This window comes from Streptopelia decaocto, assembly GCF_964273445.1.
Source record: "Streptopelia decaocto genome assembly, chromosome: 6".
Classification (NCBI taxonomy): domain Eukaryota; kingdom Metazoa; phylum Chordata; class Aves; order Columbiformes; family Columbidae; genus Streptopelia; species Streptopelia decaocto.
Genome location: NC_138660.1, coordinates 13,638,392 through 13,650,692, shown reverse-complemented (window position 1 = coordinate 13,650,692; position 12,301 = coordinate 13,638,392). Strand labels below are relative to the sequence as shown.

Here is a 12,301-nt window from a genome sequence, read left to right as displayed (position 1 = left end):
CCCATGGTGGCTGGGGCTCAGCCTGGTGCTGCGGTACCAGCCCGTGCACGGCCGGTGGCACCGGGGTGCAGCTCGGCTCTGTCTGCCCTTTGTGCCAGCAGCTGAACGGCCTCTGGTGGATGTGTCGCCCCTTGTTTTCATCTGTCAGGGCTGAAAGGGGCCTTTTCAGGGCCTGTGGACAGTTTCTCACCTCTGCTCATCACTCAGGACACCCAGTATCTGTGGTACAACCTCGCCCACAGAGGAGGGCCGAGCAGATGCACAAGAGGGGTTTTGCTGCGTGGTTGTCCCAGGAGCTGGGGATGCTCTGCCAGCTCCCCTCTGCCTGCAGACAGCAGGTGGCTGGAAGGGTCCCGAGAGTCTGAATCCAGGACCAGCACCGTGGGGACAGCCTGTCTTCCCACCCACTTCCCCACAGCCATTCTGTGGTAGCCAGTGTGGCAAGCCTGCTCAGGTCACAGTGCTGTGTTATTTTCAGCAGCAGCTTAGAGCCAAGTGACTTCTGGCAGTGCTGGGATGGGAGGCTTTGGCATTATCACTGTGTGGGGCCAGAACTTCCCAGGGCTGCTCTGGCCAGGGGGAAACACTGCAGACGGTAAAGCTGTTCTGGGGGTGAGCCTGCCCCCTGCCACGCCTGGCAGGGCTGATTCAGATTTCCAAACCCTTTGGGAGAATGCAGCAACTCACTATTCAGCCACACGTCGTCCAACCCATCCTGCAGCTGCCTGTGCCCCTGTAGCCTCCGCAAGATGCCACGCTGTCCCCCATGGAACCTTTGCACATCCCTGTGTGCCTGTGTCACCCCATAGCATCCCTGTGCTGTGCTGTCCCCACAGCACACCCACCCACACCTCCCATCAGCACTTGGCATAGCCAAGTCTGCAAGGGAAACTTGCTTTAAAGAACAACAGGGGAAGAAAAAAGAAGTCTACCAACCTCTTGAGTTGCTCTTGATGTCCTCGCCACCTTCCCCAGTGCAGGGGCCACAGTTCTAGCTGTGGTTTTGGTGCAGAGCACTTATAGAGCTCTGCCAGGGGATGGTCACTGTCCCTCCCAGGCAAAGAAATGATTTTGAGCAGCAAACTACAGCTTAGCAAAATCTTTCAAAAGACCCTGTGCATGTCTGTCTCCGCTTCAGCAACAAAATGCAGACTGGGCACCGGCAGAGCCACAGGACGCTACAGAACACAGGGGCATCCCTGCAGCTACAGTCAGGCCCTGGGCACCCAGATCCCCAGCCCTGAGCATGTCACTTGGTGCAGAGGAGCTGGCGTCTCCCTGTGCCTGCCAGGGCTCCACACACACCAGTCACCCCCCGCACTGGTGAACCCCGCGGTGCAGAGGGACATTAGCATGGCCCAGCACAAAGCCACATGTACCATGACAAAAACAGGGCCACTGCTGAGAGGAGCCTGGGAGCTGTTTGCTGCCCCCCTTTCAAGCCCCTCACCATTAGTTCCAGAGCACAGCTGGAAGTGCATTGATCCAGCTGAGCAATTAACCTGAATGGTCTCCCAGGAGCTGAGAAACAAAGGAAGGATCAGAAGGAAGCAGGGGATGAGGAGGAGGAAGAGCTGCATCCCTGGGGGATGCTGCCCGGGCAGCAGCAGCACAAGTAGGTCTGGGCTGGAGGTTTGGTGTCTCTCTCCTGCGCAGAGCCCTGCTCTCTAGATGTACCAGTGGCGTTGCTGGTGGGAGGTGCTGCTCCACTGCGGGTGAGCTGGTAGAACAGCACGTTGCTCCTTGCAGGGGGATTTGGTGCTACAAAAAGCTCCCAAGTAACACAGAGAAGCAGAACTGGCTCGCAGCATCAGCAAAGGGAGTGCAAATCCCCGGCTCTGTGGGGTGGAGGGGGATTCCTTCATCTGCAAAGGTCCCTGCCAAGCGTGGCTAATCCCCACAGAGCAGGCTGGGAGAGGCAGGGAGCACAGTGGCATCCAGAGGAGCTGCCGGGAAAGCGCTTGCAAGCGGGAGGAAAGCAGCTCCCTCCACTCCTGCAGATCCAGCACCCTCTGCCGAGTGCCGGCACCCAGCCACAGGCACATGGACTGGCTACAGGGGACAGCAGGGACCTCTCAGCAGTGAGAAGTGACAGCAGGGTCAAGAAGCAGAGGTAGGACAAGGAGGGAGGGGGTGACCTCCTGGAGCCACTGGGACCATTCCCAAGCACAGTTGGTTGGGTGAGAGCAGTGTCAGGGCTGCCAGGAGCATCCCCATCAGAGCAGATCCATCCCTCTCCCAAGTGCTGCTCCTGCCCTGAGCTGGATCACAAGCTCTGACCACTGAGGGAGGGGTGGGCAGGGGTTGTAGGGGTCTGTCCTGCCAGTGGAGCTGGAGACCAGCACCCTCCATCCCCACTCCAAGCAGGATGAACAGCTGCAGGTGGGGCTGAAATGGGATCATGGGCCACGGGCAGGGCAGGGGATCCCAGCTGGGGCTGGTCAGGTCCTCATGATCCACCAGGGAATAAGATCTTTCTTAGCGGTTTTCAACTCATTGCAGAACTAGAGGTAACACACCAACAATAACCCAAAGCTTCAGTTGAACCAATCTGTAATTTTTCCTGGTCTCTCCTTCAGACCATTTATACTTTTAGTCTCAGGACAAATACCCCAATTTCACCATGTTGTGGATTTGATCCTGGTAAGGTTTCCCACAATAGCTCCAAGATCTCATGATATAGGAAGCAGCAAATACTCAGCCTGTGTTCATGAGCTCGACAGAAACATGCTGCTTTCTGCACAATGCCCAGCCCTGGGTGGGCTGGTTCAGACGTGTCAGCAACATTCAGACTCCTAAGGCCTGAAAAACTGGCTGGAAGTTTCTGTGTCACTATGTTATCTCACAAGATTTATGGTCCATGCTACTTCAGGCGAAGTCAGAAATACCACTGCAGTGATCGCTTTTGATATTACCGCATTTTTTTATGCTGCTGTTCTGACACCCACAGCAGAGGGAGAAATGAGGATGAGAACATTTACACTTTCAGCCCTGGCTTCAGCAAGGAGCTTTCTGGGGCTTTGGGAAGGGGAGAGCAGGCTCCTGTTACTTCCCAACTTGCAACTCTGGCTGGAAAATAAAGTAAGGTTGTGCTCAAGGATGAATACCTGTGCTAGCCTGCGAGGGGCATTTTTGTCTTCTCTGTCCTCTTTTCCCTTGGGAAAGGCATGACCCCTTATCAGCGCCCAGCCCTGTAGGCTGAGGGAAAGGTGAGCAGTAACAGGAGCAAAAACGCCAGGGACCAGCACATTGAAGCTTGTCAGAAATGCAAAGGGAGCACGGGCCGAAGTCCCTGCTGAGGGCTGCATGAGACTGGGGTGGCTGTGGTGAGTCTGTGGTTCCCAGGCATCGTAGTCAGACCCCAGCCGGTTTGCGGGTGGGACAACCCGCGTGCTGCGCGGCTGTGAAACTGGAGCACCCCCGCCTTGGGAAAGCTCTGTTTTCCCAGGACTCATGTGGGAGGTGAGGACAGGTCTCCCAAGCTTATCTGCTAAAGATGTCCCACATCACACAAATAATTACACAGCCTGGTGCTCAGGAAGGGAGGGGAGAGGATGACTGGAGGAGCCTGCAGCCAAGTCTGGCCCCTCTTCCAGTTCTTATGGTGGTGGAGACCCAGAAAGACAGAGAGACCTCATTTGTGACTGGAGACAGATGCTGACAAAAAGGCATCTTTGACTAACCACACTCAGTAGCAAACAAAACACTGCGTTAGCAAAGACTATTTTAAGATAGCAACCTACATCGTAGCCAGGCTCCTCATCCTTGAGCAGCCCGCAGTGGCTATGGAAGCAGAGCAGCCTCACCTGCGGTTTCCAGGCAGTCCTGATGTCCCTTTGGAAGGCAGGTGGCAGACTGCCTCTGCCTGTCCCTCACCACCTGCACAGCAGCCCTACACCACTGTTAGGAAAGAGGGAAGAGAAACGGGTGCTGTGCTCCTGAGGTGGTGTCATCAGATCTTCTGTGAGTTGTGCTTATGATTCCCCTGTTGTTCGCTGGGAAGACACTTTCTTTTCAAAGCCATAGTCCATGAAGTGCGAGGAGCTGAACATAGGCTTTGCCGCAAGGCCCCGGTGCTTCAGTCCAGCCTCTGTACAGGCAGGGAATAGACTTTGTAGCTCAGCAACTGAGCCACTCATATATTTAATTGAGTATCTATTTAATTGTTATATTTAATTACATTGGAGAAGACACCCTGCGTTCAGCTACTTAACACTGCCTGAACAGAGGTGGTCCTTCCCTCTTTCGTGATCCCAGAGCCATCCTGTTTCCCAGCTGCCAGCCCAGGCCCATGGCTCTCAGCCGGACTCGCAGGGCTGAGAGCTGGGGGGGAGCCTGGGCCAGACCTCTGTGGGATATGGGAGCTGAGGCACAGCGTGGGACCAGCTCCCTCAAAGCTGTGCAACTTCTGCCTGTGAAATGATTTTCTGTTTAGCTGGGAAATCCCCGCACTTCATCCAGATAATGTGGCAGTAGGGGGTCACTTAATACTAGTCTCGAATGCAGCATTCCCCAGCCTCATCACTAGGAGCAAAATGTTCTGAAGTGGGTAGGACCTCATGATTTCCTCATTAAGGCTCAGAACAAGATGTAACAGCTGTAGTTAAAATTACCCCATCTCTGCTGCCTCCCACCACACAATGGAAAGTTATTTTTAACTCCAGGTTGCCCAAGGGATGCTGCACAGTGAGATCTGTTGCATCATTGCCAGTGGTCTTTGCTTAGCAAGAAATTTGGGAAAAGAGAGCCCTCCCTCCAGCCAGCTGGGATCAGACCAGAGCCCAGGGGTGGGCGCCCCTGTGAACTGACCACTCCAGGCTCCCCAGCTCCTCTGAGAGGGCTGAAGAGCTTCCACTGAGGCAGCTCTGGGAACACAGAGAACCAGGTGTTTGGCCAAGTCCTCTTTTGCTAAGCTTTTGTTCTTTATGATTTCAAATAAACTTGGTGCTCTGAAGCTACTCCAGGAGTGGCGGTGGCATCGTGCAGGTAGGACCTAGAGAGCACGGAGTCACAAGGACAGCCACACAAAACCAGAGGGGATTAGCTTTTAATGCGCTTCCCAGGACAAACCCTGAAATCGTCAAGATGCCAGCAGGAAAAGTAGCTGGCTTGCTGCCCTCCTGACCACGAATCAGCTACCAAACTCTCCCACTGTCAGGAAAACTCACACAGAACCCTAGGAACAGCTGTGGTAGTGCACAGGAGCACCCCAGCCATCGCCTCCTCATCACCTGTGCCCACACGGTCCCCTGTGGCAGTGGCACTGTCACATCTGCAGCCCCAGAACGGTGGCACAGCTTCAGGGCTCCCTGTGGGCACCTCATGCAAGAGTTCAGAAGCCTCCAGAAGAGACACTGTGCAGACGTGAGCACAGTTATCTCTGTTCGGCTTTATCTTTCTGGCTGGGAATGACTGTGGTTCTGTTAAATGCCTGCTACATTTGCTCTCAGGGGTCTCTCAGATTGCTCTGTTGCATGCTCAGTCTTTTCCATATCTGACTTCATTGATGTCTGTATTAAAACCCAGCAGCACGTGTAAAATTGGGGGCAAGCATTTTGTGCTACTTAGCATCTCGGGGCTAAATTTTTAGACTACAAGAACTTTCTTTGTAAAGGCTTTTCTCTTTCTCCTGTGTCATCTGCAGCAAACATTGTCATCCAGTTGTTTTGCTCTGCCTTGCAGGTTAGTCCCTGTGCCTGCTGTGTCTCTTGTGCTTCGTACTCTTATGTTCTGTCCCAGAGAGAAGTCCACATATTGGAAAATAAGACAATACGCCCCACACCACAAGATGCAGCTACCACTGCTAGGACTTTGGGGAAGATCAGAAAGGTCTGGAAGCCAGCAAGTCTCCCCCAGGGCTGTATTTGGGGTCTGTCAGTGACCTGCTGTGTGCCCCAATCACTGCCATCCCCCTTGCTCGTCAAAGCTGTTTCTCTTCCTTCTCCCTGGGAATAATCCTTTGTAATACATGGGAGTGCTGTACAGACACAGGTTTAAGAGCTGTGAATACACAGAGTCCAGGGTTAGGTGCATTCACTGCAAAACATAGAATACATCTGGTACTCATACAGAAGTCCTGCACTATCCAGCACAGGCATGTCAGCACATCAGCCTCTGAATGCAGTGTGTATGCGTAACAGGCATGTACCTCACCAAATTAAAAAAAAACCCAACACCACTAAAGGATATGAGCTTTTCAACTTAAATATTTAAAAAATAAAGAGAGGGAGCCTCTGAATTTTGTTACCATTCAGGTATACATTTATTAAGCTGAAGGAGTTTGATCATGACATGGTATGTTACTAGAATATGTGAGATCTCTTTTTTTTTAACTTCACTAACAATGGTTAATCACTTTTTATTTTTGGCTTTCGAGCTTAAAAAAATTAACTCTTTCCACATTCTCCATGAAAGGTTTTTCTACGCTTTTTTTTTTCCTTTTGTTTTCTTACAGTACAAAACAAATGTTTCTCAAAGATGTAAACAACCATAATGGAAATGAAACTGCTCTTAACTTTACTGTTATGGATGTTAGATTTATGTCATGTTAGATTTATTTCAGCTGAGTGACTCCTTCAATGAAAATTCTTATTGTTACCACCATCTGCACCGCAATAGTGCCTGTAGGCCCTGGTCAAGGCTAAGGCCCCTCTGTGCAAGGTGCTGTACAAATACTCGGGTGTAACTCTGAGGTCCCCGGCAAGAACAGTGTTCACTGGTGTGCCTATAACCCTCTCTGTCTCCCCTTGCCCAGTGGTGATCCTCACAAATGATAGGAGTCGGAGTGAAACTATTCTCCAAACTAAGTCTGGAGTTGATGTTCAATTACTGCTGAAGGGAAGTGTTACTACGGGCCAATCCTGATGCCCGCAGTCCTGTGTGTAAAGCTGCTCACACTCATGGGAATGCTCATACGAGTAAGAAACTCCTGTGGGAGAGGTCTGCAGGATTGAGTCCCTGGATTGTTGAACTCCTTTGCAAGAAAGCATGCAAGAAATGCAGACTGGTTCCTTTTCTCTAAGGTTTCATCAGTATAAGTCTAAGAGAGAAAGGGACAGGGTCAGTTGCTCAGTTTCAGCACCTCCAGCATTTTGAGTTCTGATCCCCAAATTAAAGAAGTCTCTGCTCTGCCGTAGGCTACTGTGATCAGGCCTGGAAAGGCCTGTTGGACGGTCTTTGTCATCAGGAGGTGGTGGTTTACCATTACAGCATGGAGGGCCTTTCTTTTATGGTATGAAGGCTGCATCCTAGGCAGGAATTGTGAAGATTGTGTTCAGCCATCAGCAGAAATCATCCTGAAAACACTTCAGAGCAATTGCAGTTTAAATTATTTTAAACTGACCCTTGGGGTGAAAAAACAAAAAAAGAAAAAGGATTACATGAAATAAATAGCAAGGAATCGATGTCCCTGCAGAGATGTAATGTACTCCCGCCTAGGAAGCATCCCTCGCAAATTACTCCCTTTATGTTATGTCAGATGTTTAAATGAACCCTTTAGAGCTAAAATACAGTACTCTGAAATGAGGTTAGAAAAATTTTAAAAGGACTAATGGGAAATGTGTACATTGCTCTCTTTAAAACAAATTTCCCACCTGGGTAGTCCAGGAGTGTGAGGCCTCAATAGACATAGAGCCGATCTGAGATGGCAGCAGGCATGTGCGTCATGATCTGCATCCGCAGCCACCAGTAGTAATCCATGGGGTGGTAGCGGGTGTAGGGGGTCGTGGACATGAGCGCGTGGGCGACACTTTCGATGACTGGCGAGGTGTCTGTTGAGCCGCTGTTGCAGTACGTCTCCATCTTGCTGACTTGCTCATCAAAGTACTTCCTGCCATAGTCTTTGCGCACTATCTCAGGGAGCTCGTCCCACATTTTGTCAGCTATGGCTTTGATTCGCTCAGGACTGTACAGGTTGGTGGCAGCTATGAAGTTACCAGGCTCCACAATGCTGACCGTCACCCCCTGGGGCTGCATTTCATACCGCAGGCAGTCCGAGAAGGCTTCCACACCAAACTTGGTGATGCAGTAGGGTGACCGGGCAGGGCTGCCCATCCGGCCCATCATGCTACTGATGTTCACCACACGACCTAGGCAGAAGCCAGAGACACAGCTGAGCTGCGGTACCTCATCCAAAGCTGACACCTGACACACACCACCCAGAGCCCTGAACATCCACTGCACGCCCGTGAGGGCTGCCTGGCAGACCTGCCAGTGGCTCTAGCTGAGCATTGCTGTCCTACACAACAGGCAGGAGAACAAGCCCATCACTTGTGCTCCCAAAGCTCAGTGCTACACGGAGCACAGAAGAGGCTGGACAGAGCCTATACAGTGGGAAACAGGATTGCTCAGCAGGAATCAGGGCTGAGCACAGACAAGAGGAAGCAGCAGCAAAGAAGGCCTCCAGCACCAAGGCTGAGCTTGTTTATTCGTTAGTCAAAGGTACAAAATCCAGGGGCCCAATGGTGGCTTATAGTATTTCCCTCTTAAAAGGGAATGGATTGCTCCTGCACCACAAACAGGCAGAGCAGTCTAAGTCTCTGCACCCTTTCCTGTGCGACAGCTGGATTGTGGCTCCAGGCACAGAGCTGGGGCCTTTCTCCTCTCCAGAAGCCATGCATTTTGGCTGAGGAGAGTGCTGGTAGGGGACTGTGGATGCTGCAGTCTAATCCGAGGCTGCAGTTCTCTGTACCTCCTATCAGTGCTCATTGCTGAGTTGTGTTAAAAAGTTTGACCACAGAAGTGGATACCCTTCCATGGTGGAAGAAATGCTACCCGGGCCACACACAGCCCAGATCTGCAACACAGGAAAACATTGTTAATGTCTCCAGATACCTCAAGAGTAAAAAAATATTCTCATTTAGTCAGGTAGTTGGCCCCAGTACAGGAAAGCTTTTGTCCCTTTATGCTGAGACCCTTGCAAGCTCCAAGTCTGTGTTCCTTTGCTGTACAAACTCCACCTCTCATACATTACAAGCTCCCAAAGTAACACAGCGCACAGCTGACAACTGCCCTGCAAGAAGCACATCATAGGACACTGCTGCTGCCCACCCTGCAGCACTGGCACAGCTGGTGTTTGTACAGAGGGGAGGATTGCTCCTGGCACTGGAATTTATGGTGAGCTGCAGCTTTTGAACAGGTAAAAGAAAGTATGATAGATTAGATCTTGCATGGGATGTTGCAGGAAAAGACAGCACAGATGGGAAAGAGAAAAAACAACTGGTTTTCAAGACTGCTGCTTTGCTGTGTAACTCAGACCAGTCAGTAAATCTGTCATTTTTGTTTACGCTGTGGGTCCCATCTTGTCTGTAAGAGTACAAAGGTGGCCCGTGGTACAGAGAGAAGTACAACAGACCTTTCGGCCTCTAACACAGCAAGACATGGGGCAGGATGAGGGGCCTGCTCCAAAGAGTGCAGTCAGGAGTAGATCACTTACCCTTTGACCTTCGGATGAGTGGGAGGAAAGCCTTGGTGGTTCGTACAGTCCCCCACAGGTTCACTTCGGCTACCTCCATGTAGGTGTCCATGCTGGTGAACTCGACTTCCCCAAATGTGGAGATCCCAGCATTGTTAACCAGCCCCCAGAGCCCTAGAACACAAATCAAGCACAAAGCTTTCCCTCTGTGGGACTAGCGAGAGCAGCTTGGAAAAGGCCTCGCTGACAGATTATTGAACCATGTAACAGAGCTTTTCATTACAACTTGCAATGACGAAAGCCAGACAGAAGAGAATCCACAGTGAACTTCAGTCTCCTGAGCAAATATAACCACAATCAGGATGTGCCTGTACGGCTCAACACTGTAGCCACAATGTACCATGAATAAGGCTTCCCAGGATGTTCTAAGACAGCATAGGACTTCAGCCTTGACTAAGCTGTTCTCCTTGCCATTCTGTTTTTATCCATTATTATTTTTTAAAAGAAGCAAGATATAGTATCTAAATTCAAATAATAATAGGAGAGACCTTGTAAGAAACAAAAAATTATTTCAAAATGAAATCCCTTGTGTCACTATAAGAACTAGAATGTCTGCAATGCTGGGAAGGGGGATGTGGGCATGAGCAGACATGGGTAGGAACACATGCCTCAGCTTCTCCCTTTCATTCTGCTCCAAACAAGATGGGAACAACTGAAGCTACCAAGTCATTTGGCAATGAAAAGAAAGATTAAAAAGGAATTTGGAATAAAATAAAGTCACTTCATATAATATTTTAATTTCACAGGAAACAGACTAAGAAAGGTCTGGGATGGCTTCTGTCTGCTGTTTAGAAAAACTCACTGTTATCTGTTGACTGACTGTGTCCAGATCTGTGTTCTCAGAAGCAGCTCAGAAAAGGCAACTTCATCTCAGCCTGTGCTTGAGAACACAGGGCTAGAAAACTTAATTTATACAGAAGATCCATATATAAAAATTAAATACAAATAAAATAAACCAGTTTATGCAAAATCCAAATCAAAACTTTACTGGTTGTTCTGCTTTTAAACAATCTTTATGTGTTGAAGTGTGGATGTTCTTTAGGGGAAAAATGCAGTTCATCGAAGGGTGGAAATGTTTCAGGAATGCTTGAACAACTGGGGATTTTCACAGTACTGGAGCAGAATTTGCTGTCATCACCTTTGCAGAATGAGGTAGGCAGGCTAACAAAGTCAGTTAGAGCTACCCCATAACTCTGAAATCCATAATATGGTATATGTAACATGTATATGGTAATATCTGCAATGGCATTAATGATACTCAGCTGGCTTCGTGGTAAATACTTTGGAAAATCTCTCCATTTCCTTTGCCTTTTGAAAGTTTTGGGGTGACATTTCCATTGCTAATCCCCAATCTTTGGCACTGGCCAGGTTTTACAACATAAAGGGAGTCACATGAACTTCAGGTCACAGGAATAAAGCACTAATTCCAGGGCCTGGATTTCTGTTGATGTCTCTGTAGGAGCTAGTGGAGAAAAAAGCAGTTTTCTTTGTAGATGCTGTGTTAAGTGGGAAGCTGCTTTCTGATATGGCACATTTTAGCAGGACATTTGCTCCACACTGCTGCTCCTCCAAGCTTCGTGCCCTTCAATTACATGCTCAGCTTTTGAAATATACTCTGAAAATGCTCTCAGAGGCCAGCTGAGGGAGCTCCTGCCACCTATGTGAACTCAGAGCCTGTTGCATGCACCTACCTTTCTCTGGGTCCTGCAGGGTTCTATTGACATGCTCTACCGCCCGGTCAACTTCTTTGCTGTCACAGACATTGAGCTGGAGAGTTCTCATTCGATCACTGTTCATGTTGTCCAAATCCTTGGACCCACCCTCTCCCTTGTCCTAGGTGGGAAGAAAGCGCTGGTTTGAATCTGGACAAAAACCTTGTGTGGAATATCAAATGCATAGCAACCATGAAATCTAGCAAAAGAAAGTGCACAGGGCAGTCACAGAATAATCAGGACAGTCCTGCAGCTCTAAGAGGAAGGGGAACAGACACGGTTGCTCCTGCAGAACACCGTTCCTCGAGCATCTCCATCCGACCATGAGCCCTGCCACCAATTCAGCTAGTACAAACTGCTTCGACCACCAAGGAAGCAACCAGATGCCGCAGGGGTGGGAATGTGGTGCTATCCTCACTCTGGCTTGCATGTGGGGCACAGCGAGTAGCTTGGTGGGGGTAGGGTATAAAACAGCCACTGAGTGGCTGCATATGTACATTGCACATGCTTCTCAGTCACGTTGCCAGCTCTGGGAGCAACAGTCCTAAAAGAGGGACCGCCTGCCCACTGCTCTCTCCTTTCAGCTGATCTATGCACACAGCTCCCACTGCCTGGAGCCTCCCTACTGCCTTCAACAGACTGCTACAGAGTCCTATCAGCAAATGCCTGGCCAGCTTGCCTGCTAGTAATTCCAGCATCTTGCTCTCTGTCTCCCCGCATGAGCTTTTTCTCACTCCTATTTCCCTTCTCCACTCCTTTTTTTTCTCAGCTCAGACAATAGATTCCCCCATTACACACATATCCACCCATAGCCCCACCAATTAACTGCAGCCAGCCACTGAGATACTTTTCACATGCAGCTAGCAACAAGGCTGCCATGCCCAGAGCTAGTCCCTTCACAGCAGTGACCCTGGCTATGGTGCTTCCAGGACACAGGCATGGGATATTAATACAAGTTTGGGACTACCCCTGAATTGCTCCCACCATTATAAGCCACCAGACTGTGCTGGCCACTCCAGGGTACTTTTTAGAGGGTGGTGAGGTCTAGATCTGAAAATAATCACTTTTGGGAACATCTCTGTCTTCACTGTAGGAGACTCCCTCTGTCCCCTCAGTA

General features: G+C 49.9%; 1 protein-coding gene across 3 annotated transcripts in view; it reads right to left on the bottom strand.

Moving 5' to 3' along the window:
- Positions 1-6,230: 6,230 nt before the first annotated feature.
- BDH1 (3-hydroxybutyrate dehydrogenase 1) overlaps positions 6,231-12,301 on the bottom strand; it is a 16,178-nt gene continuing 10,107 nt past the window's right edge. For 2 of the 3 annotated variants that reach the window (XM_082056620.1, XM_082056621.1), the window contains exons 5-7: positions 11,164-11,305; positions 9,434-9,586; positions 6,231-8,087 (exon numbers count right to left, since the gene is read on the bottom strand). In XM_082056620.1, coding sequence (XP_081912746.1) covers positions 7,618-8,087; positions 9,434-9,586; positions 11,164-11,305 — 765 coding nt within the window. In that variant the 3' untranslated portion in view covers positions 6,231-7,617. The remainder of the gene's footprint in view (positions 8,088-9,433; positions 9,587-11,163; positions 11,306-12,301) is intronic. The other variant, XM_082056622.1, reaches the window with a different exon arrangement.